Below are 19,944 nucleotides of genomic sequence, written 5' to 3'. Positions count from 1 at the left end.
AGATATATTAGTTTTCTACTGCTGAATAACAAATTATGGCAATTTTAGAGACTTAAAACAACACCCATTTACTAGCTCATAGTTCCATAGATCAGAAGTCTGGTTGGGCTTGTCTGGGTTCTCTGCTTAAGGTCTTACACAGCTGATATCAAGGTGTCAGCCAGGCCTGGCTGGGCTCTTACTTGGAGGCACCAAAGAAGAATCTCCTTCTAAGCTCATTCAAATTATTGGCAAAATGCAGTTTTTTATGGTTGCAGGACTGAGGTCCTTGTTTCCTTGTTAACTAGCCAGGGATCACTCTCAGCTCCTAGAGGCCTCATGCAATTCTTATCAGGGGACCCTTTTCTCCTTCAAAGCCAAAAACAGAGAATTTCTCTCAAGTAAAGTTCCCCTTGTGCTTCAAATCTCTGACATTTTCTTCTGTCACCATCTGGAGAAACTCTCTGTTTTTAAAGGGCTCATTTGGTTACATCAGGCCCAGCTATATAATTTCCTTATCTTAAAGTCAACTGAGCCACATAACACAACTAATTATGGGAGTAAAATCCACCATATTCATTTTCCCTGGGATTATGCAGACATGTACACAAAGGAGCCATCTTAGAACTCTGCCTATTTTGTCAACTATAGCTTTTTTTCTTCTCACTATACAGTCTAATGGCAGAACCACAGTCAAGAACACTCATTTGCTATTTCTGGATTCTAATTTTTCAATGACAGATCTATATTGCATGAGCACTATTTCCATCAAATTGAATGCTTAAGTTGTTCTATCCAATTGCAGAAAGGAGCAGTTAATAATCTTGGGTATATAAGGAAGGTGAAGAGACTTAATCCCTTCCCTGTATGTTTCTCCTCATGGGTCCAACTCTGTCACCATTTTTTTTTTTCTCATTTAGTCCAAAAAGAAAACCACTTGGAACCCCTGTTATTAATGAGTATGCCAATGCCCAGCTACACAACCTAGTGAGACGATTGCGTCAAAGAACAGATTTCTACAAGAGAAAGTTGGTGGAAGGTGATATGTCCTCACCTGAAGGCAGCCCCCAAACTGGTGAGCAGTGTGACCTCAAAGTACCAGGAAGAAGGAGGTTATGAGTGGACATGTATTTTGCAAATGTTTTAGTTTGAGGTTCCCCAAAAGCCAACCCCAAGACAGTGATTTAGTTATAAATATTTTATATTGAGGGTGCTCCAGGAGGTGAGTGTGAGCAAGAGAGACAGAGAAGGGAGTTAAGACAATAAAGGTGTGTTAATGAAGCATTACTGCTGTGGGCCACTGGGGCTTGAGCCAGCTGAAAATCTGTGTGGATGACACATCAGAATTATCCTGAAGGAGGAGGAAGCTGGGGTATCAACACATCAATTCCTGTCCTTCGTTGGCTGAGGGTTGCTGCTGGGGAATGTTGCCAATACTCCAGCATTTTAAGCAAGCCAGCTGGGAGAAATCCCCGAGGCAGAGAGATGCAGGAACCTTCTGCACATGACCTCTGGCCCACAGAATATGCACAGGCCAACAACAATATCTGTTATAGCAAGTTTTATTGTAAATATTAATTAATAATACCCATAATAAACAAAGCAATTATAATAAGAATACAAGAATACTACCTGAGTACACAACAGAGCAAAGGACATCAGTGAACTAATCACATAAGGAGAGAGACAATTATCAGTCTATCTAATAATTGCAGAAATGTGCTTATGAAAAATTAATAAGTACAATAAAGTAGAGCACAAAAGTGATATATATGTCATATATACATAGATACATGTTGTATATATGTATATATATAGTATATATACATATATATACCATGATTACATCTATATAAAATGTTTATAAATGTATAGAAAAAGTAGAGAAGAAAGTGTGTTGTTTAATAACAGATAAATAAAAACTAAATTGTTAATTACATGGGATGGAGTTGAGGATTTCCTTATAATTCTGTATGAAGAAAGTTGGATTTTCAAAATGAACTATGTACTATATATAGTTTCTTTTTAAAGAGAAGGGTCTAAAATATAGTCATTATAGCTTGATAAAGATTTGTTGAAAGAATATTTTGAACTTTACTTACCCATAACTGGAAGGATATAAATGAAGCTAAAGACGCATGAAACTAGGGGACTTCCCTGGTGGTCCAGTGGTTAAGACTTTGCCTTCCAATGCAGAGGGTGCCAGTTCAATCCCTGGTCAGGAAGCTGAGTCCCACATTCTTTGCAGCCAAAAAACCAAAACATAAAACAGAAGCAATATTGTAACAAATTCAATAAAGACTTAAAAAAAAAAGAAGAAGCATGAAACTGAAACCTGTGGAATGGTGCACATATGTAATGTTCCTGTTCAATGTAAATCCAAAGCACTAACTATTTATGCTCCAAAATATGTGGGAATGAAACTTGTATTTAAAATATCCTATTTGTAACATCTTTGGGACACTTAATTTAAACTTTAAACCTGCTATTTATTTTCAAATTTTGATGTTTTCATTACTTGGATATTTTCACAAATGGCAATATTTTAAATGTCATGAAATGCCTCATCTGCCTGTATTGAGAGGGGAAGATTTTAGAATGTTTTGATTCCAAGAAATCCAAGCTTTTTCCTCATTAAGCTAACCTAACCTCTTAAAAATGTTTTCTTCTCTTTTTTCCTGTAAAGCAAAGCCCACAGTTGTATCATCAACACAAGAAAGCAGTGCTAAGCTAAAAGAAGAACATTATCAGAAGGTGCCTCTGACAGAGTACCTGAAGCGAATCAGACTTCCAAAAAGCATAGATTCATACACAGGTGCCATCAAAGGGTGGACTATCTCAGTGGGAGGGCTGGCTATTACCAAGAACCCCTGAAACCCAAAGTCACAGATGGCTTCCATTTTCTCTAGCCAGTGTTCTGAACCTACCTAGAAAGCAGAATTTAAACTGTATTATCTGCAGTGGGTTGTTTTCCCCTTTCCAATGAAGATAAGAGATAAAAATATTCCTGTGTGTTTTTAAAATAGTCCAGGGCCTGTCCTGTCCCTAATTGACTTCCAAAAGAAGTCCCAAAGCATTAAGTAATATGTTCACTGAACACCCCCCCAAAAAAATAATCATTATAAAATGTCTGTCATCTTCCATGGCTTCACATTGTTAATTAATCCAATTGAGCAAATCCCCTCCTACAGCTTCCCTCGGGCAGAGGAAAGCCCTGTGTGCAGGGTCATGGACTGCCTTCACTGGCTGATTTGCCCCCTCCCCACTTCAGTCACACCCCTGTGGGCAAGATGTGGCCTTTGGCTCACAAGCTCTGGGTGATCCTGCAGCTTAATTACCAACCAGCATAAAGCCCTTTGAGTCAGTTCTCCTGGACACGGTACCTCTGACTTTTCCTTGGGTTCCCCTTTCCTGATCTAAATAGTACAGTCACTCATAGGGACAGACTCAGTGGCCACTTCTCTAGGAGACAGGAAGAACACTGTCTAATGTCAGAGAAGCTGATAAGATGACTTATCCCTCGTAAACCCCAGTGACTCGGCTCTAGGGGAAGAATTGTGCTGAATGTTTTAAACAGAGTCTCTTACACAAATTGCTAATTTCCAGAAGGTAGTGCCCCAACTTTACCAAACTAAGCAACAGAATTATTTTAATGTTTTTTACATGCCATGTGGATTACTCCAGTTGCTATTTTTCTAGATCGATTCTATCTCCTGTGGCTCTTGCTTGTCACCATTGCCTTTAACTGGAACTGCTGGCTCATACCGCTGCGCATCATTTTCCCATATCAAACACCAAACAACGCACGCTACTGGCTTATTACGGACATCGTATGTGATACCATCTACCTTTTCGATTTGCTGTTAATCCAGCCCAGACTCCAGTTTATTAGAGGAGGAGACATAATAGTAAGTAGGGCTCGGGAGAAGCACAAACTGACAAAGGAATATCAGATTGAACTACAAAAAAAACAAATTAACAGCATTGTGTTATTTAATGTCTGACTGATTGTCTGCATGTATGGGTCTTTAACCACTGGAACCACCAGTATAATAACAATAATAATAACAACAACAATAACAAAACAACCTGAAAGTCTCACTACATTTAGCTATCTATGTGAAATTTGTTTTACACCATCAAATTATTCATTCATTCACTCATTCAACAAACATTTATTAAATACCTATAGTTGACAGATATTCCAGAACTGGAGGATGGAAATATCAATTCCCCAAGGGCTTGAGGGAAAACAGATACCAGATTGAGGTGCTGGAGGCCACAATAGAGGGAATTGGGAGGGTTTACAAGTTTTCCACAGCATTTATGTGCAGTATGTTTCTTCTGAGAATGGTGCTGCACAGAGAACAGAATTTTGATTCAAGGTCCAACAAAAAGAGTTGCTTATTTAAAATGTCCTTTATAGACAGCAGGAATAGAGCTGGGAATGACACCATGGAGGTTATGTAGATATGAGACTTGCACCCACAACACTTTGCTAAGACTGCCAATCACAAGGATCCAGGGAAACGCTCAGAGCCTTCTAGTGACCACGTCTATCAGGCCTGCCATTATAGTCAACTGCTTTTGGTCCATTAGCTACTATTTATAAACTGTTCTAGAGAAAATTAACAACTCCCTTCTCTGTGCTCTGCACATTGTACTCACACTTCTGTTATTTAATTGTTAAACAACAATTAAGTTCACTACGTTGTAGCAGAAACAAATAGCCCAGGGTCAAATTTTGCCTCTGAAATTAACTTACAGCAATACTTGAGAAAAATAAATTTACCCTTTCATTGTGTACTATCTTTGTCATCCGTAAAATAGAACTAGTACCACCGACCTCATAAACTTATTGTGAAGATTAAGTAAGACAATGTGAACACCTAGCCTAGGGTCTGGCTTCTAGAAGATGTGCAGTGAATTGCTGACTGAATCAAATGAATGAATGTCCACACACTAACTTCCTCTTGTCTCCTATTTGTATAGGCAGCTCGCTTTCTTACCTGATAATAAGTTTCTTGAGAGTAGGGACAGTATTCAATTCATTTCCCTATTTATCCTAGGAATTCAGAGGGTATACTCAAAAATGTTTGAAGGAGTGAATTAATGGCAATCTTGGTTCAAGGATTTTCTTCCCTTGAATAACAGTTTAATGTACCGTGTAGTTGTATTATATGATATTATTATCTTGAAACATTTATATCTGTTCTATGTGAAATTATGGAGTTTCTATGAATTATTTAAAAGAAGAGGTAAACAAAAAATAAATATAATAATACCTTAGATGAGGGTCTTCAAAGACTATCTGTTTGAAAAAGATTTAAGTGCAATTATCATACCCTTTCTAAAGTAAGCTTCCTCAGAATAAATGTTGCCTGCGTAATAATGAGGCTTAAAAGAGACAGAGAGAATTAAATAGGGTTACATATTAAAAATAAGTGCCTACAGAGAGACTTCAAGATGGCAGAGGAGTAGGAACTGGAGATCACCTTCCTCCCCACAAATACATCAGAAATACATCTACATGTGGAACAACTCCTACAGAACACCTACTGAACGCTGGCAGAAGACCTCAGACCTCCCAAAAGGCAAGAAACTCCCCACATACCCGGGTAGGGCAAAAGAAAAAAGAAAAAACAGAGACAAAAGAATAGGGATGGGACCTGCACCAGTGGGAGGGAGCTGTGAAGGAGGAAAGGTTTCCACACACTAGGGAGCCCCTTCACCGGCAGAGACAAGGTGTGGCAGAGGGGGGAAGCTTCAGAGCCACGGAGGAGAGCTCAGCAACAGGGGTGCAGAGGGCAAAGTGGAGAGATTCCTGCACAGATGATCGGTGCCGATCAGGACTCACCAGCCCGAGGGGCTTGTCTACTCACCCGCTGGGGTGGGTGGGGACTGGGAGCTGAGGCTCGGGCTTCAGAGGTCAGATCCCAGGGAGAGGACTGGGATTGGCTGCGTGAACAGAGCCTGAAGGGGCTTAGTGTGCCACAGCTAGCTGGGATGGGGTCCAGGAAAAATTCTGGAACTCCCTAAGAGGCAAGAGACCATTGTTTCGGGGTGCGCAAGGAGAGGGGATTCAGAGCACTGCCTAAACAAGCTCCAGAGATGGGCGTGAGCCGCGACTATCAGCGCGGACACCAGAGGCAGGCATGAAAAGCTAAGGCTGCTGCTGCAGCCACCATGAAGCCTGTGTGCAAGCATGGGTCACTATCGACACCTCCCCTCCTGGGAGCCTGTGCAGCCCGCCACTGCCAGTGTCCCGTGGTCCAGGGACAACTTCCCCGGGAGAACACACTGCGTGCCTCAGGCTGTTGCAATGTCATGCCGGCCTCTGCCTCTGCAGACTCACCCTGCGTTCCATATCCCTCCCTCCCCCCAGCCTGAGTGATCCAGAGCCCCCTAATCAGCTGTTACTTTAACCCTGTCCTGTCTTGGTGAAGAACAGATGCCCTCAGGCAACCTACAGTCAGAGGCAGGGCCAAATCCAAAGCTGAACCCCAGGAGCTGTGCGAACAAAGAAGAGAAAGGGGAATTTCTCCCAGCAGCCTCAGGAGCAGCGGATTAAATCTTCACAATCAACTTGATGTACCCTGCATCTCTGGAATAACTAAATAGACAACGAATCATCCCAAAATTGAGGCGGTGGACTTTGGGAGCAACTGTAGACTTGGGGTTTGCTTTCTGCATCTAATTTGTTTCTGGTTTTATGTGTATCTTAGTTTAGTATTTACAGTTTGTTATCATTGGTAGATTTGTTTATTCATTTGGTTGCTCTCTTCCTTTTTTTTATATATACATATATTTTTTTTTCCTTTTTCTCTTTTTCTGAGTGTGTATGTATATGCTTCTTTGTGTGATTTTGTCTGTATGGCTTTGCTTCCACCGTTTGTCCTAGGGTTCTGTTGGTCCATTTTTGTTTTTTGGGGTTTTCTTTTTTTCTCTTTTAGTATAGTTTTTAGCACTTGTTATCATTGGTGGCTTTGTTTTTCGGTTTCATTGCTCTTTCTTTCTTTTTCTTTTTTTAATTACTTTTTAATTTTTTTATTTTTAATAACTTTTATATTCTTATTTTAATACCTTTATTTATTTTATTTTATTTTTTCTTTCTTTCTTTCTTTCTCACTCCCTTTTCTTCTGAGCTGTGTGGCTGACAGGGTCTTCGTGCTCCAGCCAGGTGTCAGGCCTGTGCCTCTGAGGTGGGAGAGCCAAGTTCAGGACATTGGTCCACAAGAGACCCCCAAGCTCCATGTAATATCAAATGGCAAAAGCTCTCCCAGAGATCGCCATCTAAATGCTAGTACCCAGCTCCACTCAATGACCAGCAAGCTACAGTGCTGGACACCTTACGCCAAACAAGTAGCAAGATAAGAACACAACCCCACCCATTAGCAGAGAGGCTGCCTAAAATCATAATAAGGTCACAAAAACCCCAAACCCCACCACCTGATGCAGTCCTGCCCATCAGAAAGACAAGATCCAGCCTCATCCACCAGAACACAGGCACCAGTCCCCTCCACCAGGAAGTCAACAAAACCCACGGAACCAACCTTACCCACTGGGGGCAGACACCAAAAACAATGAAAACTACGAACGTGCAGCCTCTGAACAGGAGACCCAAACACAGTAAGTTAACCAAAATGAAGAGACAGAGAAACACACAGCAGATGAAAGAGCAAGGTAAAAACCCATCAGACCAAACAAAGAGGAAATAGGCAGTGTACCTGAAAAAGAATTCAGAGAAATGATAGTAAAGATGATCCAAAATCTTGGAAATAGAATGGAGGAAATACAATGAACATTTAACAAGGACCTAGAAGAACTAAAGAGCAAACAAACAATGATGAACAACACAATAAATGAAATTTAAAATTCTCTAGAAGGAATCAATAGCAGAATAACTGAGGCAGAAGAAAGGATAAATGACCTGGAACATAAAATAGTGGAAATAGCTACCTCAGAGCAGAATAAAGACAAAGGAATGAAAAGAATTAAGGACACTTTCAGAGACCTCTGGGACAACATTAAATGCACCAACATTCGAATTATAGGGGTCCCAGAAGACGAAGAGAAAAAGAAAGGGACTGAGAAAATATTTGAAGAGCTTATAGTTGAAAACTTCCCTAATATGGGAAAGGAAAAGGTCAATCAAGTCCAGAAGCACAGACAGCCTCATACAGGATAAATCCAAGGAGAAACACGCCAAGACACATATTAATGAAACTATCAAAAATTAAATACAAAGAAAAATATTAAAAGCAGCAAGGGAAATAACAACAAATAACATAAAAGGAAATCCCCATAAGGTTAACAGTTGATCTTTCAGCAGAAACTCTGCAAACCAGAAGGGATTGGCAGGACATATTGACAGTGAGGAAAGGGAAAAACTTACAAACAAGATTACACTACCCAGCAAGGATCTCATTCAGATTCACCATAGAAATTAAAACCTTTACAGACAAGCAAAACCTAACAGAATTTAGCACCACCGAACCAACTTTACAACAAATGCTAAAGGAACTTCTCTAGGCAGGAAACACAAGAGAAGGAAAAGACCTAGAATAACAAACCCAAAACAATTAAGAAAATGGTAATAGGAACATACATATCAATAATTACCTTAAATGTAAACGGATAAAATGCTCCAACCAAAAGACATAGATTGGTTGAATGGACACAAAAACAAGACCTGTATATATACTGTCTACAAGAGACCCACTTCAGACCTAGGGACACATACAGACTGAAAGTGAGGGGATGGAACAAGATATGCCATGCAAATGGAAATCAAAAGCAACCTGGAGTAGCAATTCTCATATCAGACAAAATAGACTTTAAAATAAAGATTACTACAAGAGACAAAGAAGGACACTACATAATGATCAAGGGATCAATCCAAGAAGAAGATATAACAGTTGAAAATATTTATGCACCCAACATAAGACCACCTCAATACATAAGGCAAATGCTAACAGCCATAAAAGGGGAAATCAACAGTAACACAATCATAGTAGGGGACTTTAACACCCCATTTTCACCAATGGACAGATTATCCAAAATGAAAATAAATAAGGAAAAAAAGCTTTAAATGATACATTAAACAAGATGAACTTAATTGATATTTATAGGACATCCTATTCAAAAACACTTTCTTCTCAAGTGCTCGTGGAACATTCTCAAGATGTATCATATCTTGGGTCACAGATCAAGCCTTGGTAAATTTTAAAAAATTGACATTGTATCAAGTATCTTTTCGGACCACAACGGTATGAGACTAGATGTCAATTACAGGGAAAAATCTATAAAAAATACAAACACATGGAGGCTAAACAATACACTACTAAATAACCAAAAGATCACTCAAGAAATCGAAGAGGAAATTTAAAAATACCTAGAAACAAATGACAATGAAAACACGATGACCCAAAACCTATGGGATGCAGCAAAAGCAGTTCTAGGAGGGAAGTTATAGCAATACAATCCTACCTCAAGAAACAAGAAACATCTCAAATAAACAATCTAACCTCACACCTAAAGCAATTAGAGAAGGAAGAACAAAAAAAACCTCAAAGTTAGCAGAAGGAAAGAAATCATAAAAGTCAGATCAGAAATAAATGAAAAAGAAATGAAGGAAACAATAGCAAAGATCAATAAAACTGGGGCTTCCCTGGTGGCGCAGTGGTTAAGAATCCATCTGTCAATGCAGGGGACACGGGTTCGAGCCCTGGTCCCAGAAGATCCCACATGCCGTGGAGCAGCTGGGCCCGTGAGCCACAGTTACTGAGCCTGCGCGTCTGGAGCCTGTGCTCTGCAACAAGAGAGGCCGTGATAGTGAGAGGCCCACGCACTGCGATGAAGAGTGGCCCCCACTTGCCACAACTGGAGAATGCCCTCGCACAGAAACAAAGACCCAACACAGCCATAAATAAATAAAAAAATAAAATTTAAAAGAGATAAGCAAAACATTCTCTCTATAAATTTTATCTTTAAAAAAAATCAATAAAACTAAAAGCTGGTTCTTTGAGAAGATAAACAAAATTGATAAACCATTAGCCAGGCTCATCAAGAAAAAAAGGGAGAAGACTCAAACCAATAGAATTAGAAATGAAAAAGGAGAAGTAACAATTGACACTGCAGAAATAGAAAGGATCATGAGAGATTACTACAAGCAACTATATGCCAATAAAATGGACAACCTGGAAGAAATGGACAAATTCTTAGAAAAGCACAAGCTTCCAAGACTGAACCAGGAAGAAATAGAAAATATAAACAGACCAATCACGAGCACTGAAATTGAAACTGTGTTTAAAAATCTTCCAGCAAACAAAAGCTCTGGACCAGATGGCTTCACAGGCGAATTCTATCAAACATTTAGAGAAGAGCTAACACCCAACCTTCTCAAACTCTTCCAAAATATAGCAGAGGGAGGAACACTCCCAAACTCATTCTATGAGGCCACCATCACCCTGATACCAAAACTAGACAAAGATGTCACAAAGAAAGAAAACTATAGGCCAGTATCACTGATGAACATAGATGCACAAATCCTCAACAAAATACTAGCAAACAGAATCCAACAGCACATTAAAAGGATCATACACCATGATCAAGTGGGGTTTATCCCAGGAATGCAAAGATTCTTCAATATACACAAATCAATCAATGCAATATACCATATTAACAAATTGAAGGAGAAAAATCATATATTCATCTCAGTAGGTGCAGAAAAAGCTTTCAACAAAATTCAACACCCATTTATGATAAAAACTCTCCAGAAAGTAGGCATAGAGGGAACTTACCTCAACATAATAAAGGTCATATATGACAAACCCACAGCCAACATGGTTCTCAAAGGTGAAAAACTGAAACCATTTCCTCTAAGATCAGGAACAAGACAAGGTTGTCCACTCTCACCACTATTATTCAACATAATTTTGGAAGTTTAGCCACAGCAATCAGAGAAGAAAAAGAAATGAAAGGAATCCAAATTGGAAAAGAAGTAAAGCTGTCACTGTTTGCAGATGACATGATACTATACATAGAGAATTCTAAAGATGCTACCAGAAAACGACTAGACCTAATCAATTAATTTGGTAAAGTAGCAGGATACAAAAATAATACACAGAAATCTCTTGCATTCCTATACACTAATGATGAAAAATCTCAGAGAGAAATTAAGGAAGCACTTTCATTTACCACTGCAACAAAAAGAATAAAATATCTAGGAAAAAACCTCCCTAAGGAGACAAAAGACCCATATGCAGAAAACTATAAGACACTGATGAAAGAAATTAAAATGATACAAACAGAGGAGAGATATACCATGTTCTTGGATTGGAAGAATCAATATTGTGAAAATGACTATACTACCCAAAGCAATCTACAGATTCAGTGCAATCCTATCAAACTACCAATGGCATTTTTCACAGAACTAGAACAAAAAATTTCACAACTTGTAAGGAAACACAAAGACTCCGAATAGCCAAAGCAATCTTGAGAAAGAAAAAGCAAGCTGAAGGAATCAGGCTCCCGGACCTCAGACTCTGCTACAAAGCTACAGTAATCAAGACAGTATGGTACTGGCACAAAAACAGAAATATAGATCAATGGAACAGGAATGAAAGCCCAGAGATAAACCCATGCACATACGGTCTCCTTATGTTGATAAAAGAGGCAAGAATATACAATGGAGAAAAGATAGCCTCTTCGATAAGTGGTGCTGGGAAAACTGGACAGCTACATATAGAAGAATGAAATTAGAACACTCCCTAACACCATACACAGAAATAAACTCAAAATGGATTAAAGACCTAAATGTAAGGCCAGACGCTATAAAACTCTTAGAGGAAAACCCAGGCAGAACACTCTATGACATAAATCACAGCAAGATCCTTTTTGACCCACCTCCTAGAGAAATAGAAATAAAAACAAAAATAAACAAATGGGACCTAATTGAACTTGAAATGTTTGGCACAGCAAAGGAAAACATAAGCATGACAAGAAGACAAGTCTCAGAATGGGAGAAAATATTTGCCAATGAAGCAACTGACAAAGGATTAATCTCCAAAATTTACAAGCAGCTCATGCAGCTCAATATCAAAAACACAAACAACCCAATCCAAAAATGGGCAGAAGACCTAAATAGACATTTCTCCAAGGAAGATATACAGTTTGCCAACAAACACATGAAAGGATGCTCAACATCACTAATCATTAGAGAAATGCAAATTAAAATTACGAGGTATCACCTCACACCAGTCAGAATGGCCATCATAAAAAATCTACAAATAATAAATGCTGGAGAGGATGTGGAGAAAAGGGAACCCTCTTGCACTGTTGGTGAGAATATAAATTGATCCAGCCACTATGGAGAACAGTATGGAAGTTCCTTAAAAAACTAAAAATAAAACTACCATATGACCCAGCAATCCCACTACTGAGCATATACCCTGAGAAAACCATAATTCAAAAAGAGTCATTTACCACAGTGTCCATTACAGCTCTATTTACAATAGCCAGGACATGGAAGCAACCTAAGTGTCCATCAACAGATGAATGGATAAAGAAGATGTGGCACATATACACAATGGAATATTACTCAGCCATAAAAAAAAACGAAATTGAGTCATTTGTGTGAGGTAGACCTGGAGTCTGTCATACAGAGTGAAGTAAGTCAGAAAGAGAAAAACCAATACTGTATGCTAACACATATATATGGAATCTAAAAATAAAATGGTTCTGAAGAACCTAGGGGCAGGACAGGAATAAAGATGCATACATAGAGAATGGACTTGAGGACACGGGGACTGGGAAGGGTAAGCTGGAACGAAGTGAGAGAGTATCATGGACATATATACACTACCAAATGTAAAATAGATAGTTAGTGGGAAGCAGCTGCATAGCACAGGGAGATCAGCTCCGTGCTCTGTTACCACCTAGAGGGGTGGGATAGGGAGGGTCGGAGGGAGAGGCAAGAGGAAGGAGATATGAGGATATATGTGTATGTATAATTGATTCACTTTGTCATAGAGCAGAAACTAGCACACCATTGTGAAGCAATTATACTACAATAAAGATATTAAAAAAAAAAAAAGTGCCTAATTTTTAACCATTAAGTATGCTGATCCTCAGATGGCTAAGGATGCCGAATATATTTAGTGCGCCAAAGAAAAGGGGTTTTAGAATCACCAGATAGCATTTTCATTTAATCTAGCAAGTTTTAGTTTCACTTACATTTTTCAGTTATAGGATCACAGACAACCCTGAAAGTAAAGGGATAAATATGCTAAGAACATTCTTCCAGAGTTGGAGGATGGGGTCATACTTCAACTTAACTTCTTAGCACTTGATATGTCTGTCTGTTCCATATGTCTGTTCCCTATAAGCTTTGAAGGAGCTCTTGATATGTGCACTTGGTATGTCTGTCTGTTCCATATAAGCTTTGAAGGAGCTGACTCATCTTACTCAAGCTTGGTACATGATTCAGCGTAAACTTGTACATATACCTATATCTGCCTGTGGCTCAGTAAGACATTTTGTTTCAGGGAAAAGTATCATTAAATAAGCATGTCATATATTTTCTAATATATTTCTGTAAAATTTAGTATGTGCACGTGGGTAGAAATTATAGCCCAAAATATGGGGTGGTGAGGCAGGAATTGGGAACTTGGCTAACAAATCTTAAACACTGTTCAACAGCAATTTTAAATTTCTGAACATGGACAGCCTGGATAATAATTATTAGAAGATGCTGCTTCCATGTGTCCAAGTTATAATACTTTGGTCAAATAATTAATAGTACACAGACAATTTCCTCCTACCTATAAGTGAAATAGAAAAATATAATCCCAATATTAACATTAATTCTGAATGTTAACAAATGCCTTCCTATTCCTCTATCTCTTATCACACATTTACTGAGCACCTGTTGTGTGTTAGACATTGTGTTAGGAACTGAGAAACACAGGATAAATATATTGTCCCTACCCTTTTAAGTAGCTCAGAGTATGAAGGAGGGACAGACAAAAGAAAAATGGTGGAGTTTTGTGATGTGAGTCATGACAGAGGTGAGCCCTTGGTGCTTTTTGATGCAGAGAAAACCATATAAAGGAGGCAACACCTGGTCCAAATTTTGATGGATTAATTGAAATTATCTGCACACCTTCGTCCCCATTAAAAAAGGGAAAAATATGTCCTAAGTTCTGGGAACAGCATAGGTAAAGGCATCAAGGTAAGAAACTCTGCTATGCACTGTTAAACAGAATGAGTATGAGATGCTTCAGGAGGTGAGTGAGACAGAGAAAGTAGAGCTTTGTATATCATGAAAGGGAGCTTGGATTTTTTTTTCTTTAAGTCATGTGAAGTCATAGGATTTGACATAAATAGAATTGTTAATGATCTGATCTAGAGAGATCATCTCACTGACATTGTAGAACTGATCAAGGAAAGCAAGAATAAAGGCAAGGAAACCAAAGCCAAAAGGAGAAAATAGGCATGAGAAAATTTGAGAAAGGAGAATCAGTAGAACATGGTTGCTGGTTGGATGAGGGCTAAAGGAGAGTGAATGGTGTAGGATCACTGGCTAGTGTAGATGAGGATTCTCATAGGATACTCAATAAGAGGAGGAGCATGGCTGGCTTTAGGGGAAATGGAGAATGATGATGGATTCAGGTTTGTTGTAGGTTAAATTTGAGATGAGCAGGACTGCTAAGTGAGGAAGACAATAAGCAGCTGTTGGACAGGTCAACAGCTCCAGATACTACTATTAAGTGGAGGTAGAGGTTTGGTAGCATCCACATACATGGTGATCTTTGAAACAATGAAAGTGGATGAAATTTCCCAGGAAGTAAATATGAAGAGAAAAGAGAAGAGGGCTGAATCCTGGTAAATATTTATTTTAAATGGCTAGCCATAGGATGCAAGAAGGACCCTGAAAACTGGAACTGAAGAAGTAAAGTAAACCAAGAATGGCATTACAGATTCTTTGGAAAGAGAAAGTTCCAAGGACAAAATTGTCCCAAAAAAGTCAAATGCTTCAAAAGTTTTACTCATCTCTTCATGCCTTTACCTATTCATCCACTCAAATATTTATTGGGCTTTTAATATATTATAGTCACTAGTTATATACAGTTGCTAAACAAAATCAACCGTGTCCTGAGATAGATTACCATTTCATGGAGTAGACTGATCTTAAATAAATGGGCCAAGACATATATGTGTGATTTCAAAACGTGGTGAGTGCCATAAAAGAATGTTAGTGTATGAAGGATTCCCTGGGTATGATCATTAGGAGGTTATATTGGTGGCTTTCACAATGGTAGTCTTGATGGAATAAGAGAAGTGAGCAAAAGTCAAATCACCACCAAAATTGCCATGAGTTGAAGAATAAATATGGAGGAAGGATGTGGAGCAAAGCAAGGTAGATAACTCTCTTAAGAAGCGTTAGTGTGACAATTAGAGCAATACAAAAAAAGAAAACAAAGCCAAGGAAGGTTTTTTGATTTATGATATGGGAAGATAGAGAATATTGATAGGCTGATGTTAGAAGGAACTAATAGAAAGAAGTAGCTATAAATATTTTTAAAGTGAGAAAATGTTTAATGAAATTGGCTAAAATTAATATGAATTATAAATATAACATATTTCAGGTGGATTCAAATGAACTAAAGAGACACTACAGGAGTTCTACAAAATTTCAGGTAGGTGACTTACAATTCCAAAGTTGTTCAACTAATCCATTCCCATTTTGACTTTAAGTTCCATCTATAAATTTCTACCAAAAAAAAATCTGCTTCCTGTAAAAATTGTAGCCTTTGTAACAAAGTTTATACAGATGAAGTTTTATTAGGCAGAGTTTTTGCTTCTCAATAATTATACAGTATACTTCCTAGTATGTGCAAATGTGTAATTCAGTATATGGGTCTTTACTAGGCAGAACAAAATCCTAGCGCCCACATTTAAACTCCAATTTAAATGTCAACAAAGGAGTATGGGGTATACTTTGTCTTGTCCATACATAATTCTAGCCTCCAATTCATGTAGCATGATGATGTAAAAGTCTACAAAATTGTTTCTACTCCTATTTCTTTCTTGTTCATATAAGCAAAATATATGCTATGGTATAGCACAGGAAACTCTGCTCAATATTCTGTAATAACTTAAATGGGAAAAGAATTTGAAAAAGAATAGATACATGTATATGTATAACTGAATCACTTTGCTCTACACCTGAAACTAACACAACATTTTTAATCAACTATACTCCAATATGAAATTTTTTTAATTTTTTTAATAAAAATATTTTAAAAATAAAACCACTGGAAATTGTTAGAATGGCATAGAGCAAAAAAAAAAAAAAAAGAAGCAATTATTTAGATAACATGGCATCTTCCTTTTCTCAAATAACAGTATAATATTATTTTTTCACCCATGTGTAGTTTTTTCACCCATAATTATTTACAAAGTACTTTATTATCTTTTATTGTTCCTCCTAACCCCGAGAAATAGGCAGAGATTTGAGGGTGTTCCAAGGTTACCCAATCTGTATGAGTGAACTCCAACCTCCCATTTCAAGGACAACACTTTAGTGGCCTCAAATATTGTTAAAAATACAAATCTGGGTTTAGGTGCCAAATTGTCCCTACTGGCGATCTATAGTGATTAAAATTTCTTTCAATTCGATTTTATCTCCAACTAATTTTCTCTGTAAAAAACTGCCACATACTTAGACATATTCATAAAAGATCTAAACTACTTTGATGAACCCTACAAAGAGGAAGAATAGTTTTGTAAGTGCCACAGACCTTATTCCAAACACTTAATCACTTTCTTGAATTTGAATAAGGGCAACTTAACTCATATATTTAGTTTGGATTTATAAATGTAAATTTTACATGTATTTAATTGCAGTCACGTCTTTTGAATTTCCTTAGCACATCCTGTACGTCTTATGGCATTGTGTTATAGCTATTTCTGTGCTTGGTTATTCCACCATTAGATTGTTAACTTCTTGTGAACAGAAACAATATCTTACTTCTATTTCAACCCCAACATGTTTTGCAAGGTTCCTTATACAGAGTACAGTGTTGGCCAGTACTTAATTCAATTTTCTACAATTCACTGAGAAATAAATCATCTCTATCTATACAAATCCACATTAATGTATTAATATCAAACATGATTAATAACTGCATAGAAAAGTCAAGTGAGTATTTGAGCAATTGGGTCCTGAAATAGCACTAGACAAATCAACAGTTCTGTGCTCCTGCTTCCTTATTTATAAGACATTATTTTAGTAACTGCTCTGTGTACCTCTCAACTTGTTATAAGGCTCAATATCTGTAGGGTAAAATCAATGAGATTTGATGACATTATGCAATTTTTAAGCCAATTATTTTAGTAAGTAATTTGTTTATAGTAGCCAACGTGTGTTCATTCAAACTGAAAGTCCCATTCCTTTTCAATAGCACTAGGCTTTGAAATTGTAGTACACAATTAATTACCTCAATTTTCCATTTCGTACGTATGGCCTTACACAAAACTCTTAACTGCTCTTAATTGTCTTAAATAAATTAAATGTTTTTTTAATGTACGCTATTTTTCAAGATGATGTAAAAAATAATGAAAATGAATAATTATCTTATGTAAAAGAATTTTTTATTGTTATCATTGCAATCAGGAAAGTATGCAAATGTTATGCTGTCATTTCACAATTACCAGAGTAATCGAAGGCCAGAATAATTTAAATACATCACAAATGTAAAATATATTATCTTTAGCTATAATACTATTTTCAATACCTTCTCCCATTGGAACTGATAATTGTAAATGGGACTGATTTCTTTCCTCTCCTCTCTGTTAGCCTGTACAGTCTCTGATAGATACGTTCACAGCAGTTTATTGTTAGCAATATGATACAAAGTAGACAGCAGTAGAAAGAACTGAAGAGTCTGGATGAACCACCAACAATATAATTAGCCCTGAACACTGGAGAATTGCCTGAAACATAAAAATATATCACTACAATGAATGCCCAATTGTTTCACATAAAATCAAGAATGGGCTTGAGTTTCAGTCCAAAAGCCCCAAGTTTAAAACACTATTAAAGTGTATTTTATCAGTAGCAACCATGCCATCTCTTAAATATATGTGACAGCTCAACAAAATCCCAGAAAATGCAGTGTCTAAGGCAAGATCAGATGCATGAAGCTGGAAATGAAATTCATTGGAAGTAGGCTATGAAATAGTGTTTTCAGGGTGCTAATACACCTTTCAGTGACACCATGCATATGAAACTGAAGGCAATTTTGTATTAAACAACAAATAATTCATGGTGACTGGTCAGCCTTTACATACATTGGTATAAATCAATTCGTGTCCTTAAAAGCATGTAAACACAACATAATTGTGAATGTGTTCTTCCAACAGTTGGATGTGGCATCAATAATGCCATTTGATGTTTTCTACCTCTTCTTTGGGTTTAATCCAATATTTAGGACAAATAGGATGTTAAAGGTAAGATAACTATACTTAACTGTCTTATTATAATAATGGAAATCTTAAAGTACTTTAAAATATCCTAAAAGTATCATATTCTTAATTTTTCCCAAACTATCCTCCATTTTTATGCCCTCATCAATGCTAAGAATTTTAAAAGCTGAATGAATGAAAAACATCCCTATTTCTAGTGATGGAAGTTGCTTTTTGTTGTTTTGAGTCTATATCTCATAACATCTATTTTTATAACTTAAAATAGGAATGCCTTTGTATTTTGAAATACAGCTATAATTACAAATGAATATTTTATAATTTTATTCTTTTCCACTTGTCACTATTTATTACATAGTCACTGAATGCCTGCAATACTGGCTGTAAAATGAGGGTATTAGTTTAGATGACCTCTAACTTATCTCACTCATCAAAAATTCTATAATTATAGAAAAATACAAGCACAGTTTGCATAACAAAATTATTTATATACTTAGATACAACTCAAATGTCCATCAAGAGGGAAATAGTTAAATACGTTGCAGTATATCTATAGAGTACTTTGTAATGCAAAAATAAAGAGGAAGTTTTCTATGAAAGACCTCCAAGACAAACTGCTTAGTTAAAAAAAAAAAAAAGCTAGTTACAGAACAGTTTATAGAACAATACTAACTTTTGTAACAGAAAGGGGGAAATATTCTATTTTTCTATATTACATAAACAGTGGAAGACTACCCAAAAAAATCTAATAAAAATGGTTAACTGAGGTAAGGATGAGAAGCTGGAGGGAAAAGCAGGATGGGTAGGGGCAGGAATAGGAGAAAAGACTATGAAGGTATATATTTCCTATTGTTTTTGAACTATGTGAATGTATTACCTATTCAAAAAGATTCTAAGACATAAATATCTTATAACCCATAGCTTTATCCGATACCTAAGAGGAATCTGAGGAGAGTCAAGATGTGAAATTTCATATAAATTTTTAATAATAGCAATGATAGCTTGTATTTCCAAAGACAGCCTTCTTAAAAGGAACACCAAAGATGTTATCAGTTTTAGGTGGCTATCGCTTTGACACCTTGAGAAGACAAGATGACATAACCTGGAGGCTCGGGTGGATCCTGACACAGCTGCAGCTGATATTTATTGAATACATACTTGTAGCTACATACTTTGTTAAACTTCATATTCATTATCTCATTTATTCCTCCAAACAACCTCATTTTAGAGATGAGGGAAATGAGAATTAACAGGGTAAAAAAATCTGTCCAGACACACTCTGGTGAGTGGCAGTATCTGGATTCTATCACATATTTTTCTGACTCCAAATTCCTTACTATAATCAGATGGGCAAATAAACTTCAGGCTGAAGGAGCTTTCCTTCCACGCCCATGATTTTTCCAAGTCAAGAGGGACCTTACTCTATATTCTCGTCCATCCAAGACAACTCTAGAGACTTCTGTTTTGACCACAGAA

General features: G+C 37.2%; 1 protein-coding gene across 1 annotated transcript in view; it reads left to right on the top strand.

Moving 5' to 3' along the window:
* Positions 1 to 19,944, top strand: part of CNGB3 (cyclic nucleotide gated channel subunit beta 3) — a 158,867-nt gene that overhangs the window by 73,819 nt on the left and 65,104 nt on the right. Inside the window, 5 exon segments of the mRNA XM_068525484.1 lie at positions 909 to 1,054; positions 2,666 to 2,794; positions 3,679 to 3,887; positions 15,630 to 15,680; positions 18,409 to 18,495. Coding sequence (XP_068381585.1) covers positions 909 to 1,054; positions 2,666 to 2,794; positions 3,679 to 3,887; positions 15,630 to 15,680; positions 18,409 to 18,495 — 622 coding nt within the window.

This window comes from Eschrichtius robustus, chromosome 17 (assembly GCF_028021215.1).
Source record: "Eschrichtius robustus isolate mEscRob2 chromosome 17, mEscRob2.pri, whole genome shotgun sequence".
Classification (NCBI taxonomy): domain Eukaryota; kingdom Metazoa; phylum Chordata; class Mammalia; order Artiodactyla; family Eschrichtiidae; genus Eschrichtius; species Eschrichtius robustus.
This window is presented reverse-complemented; position numbering and strand designations above follow the sequence as displayed.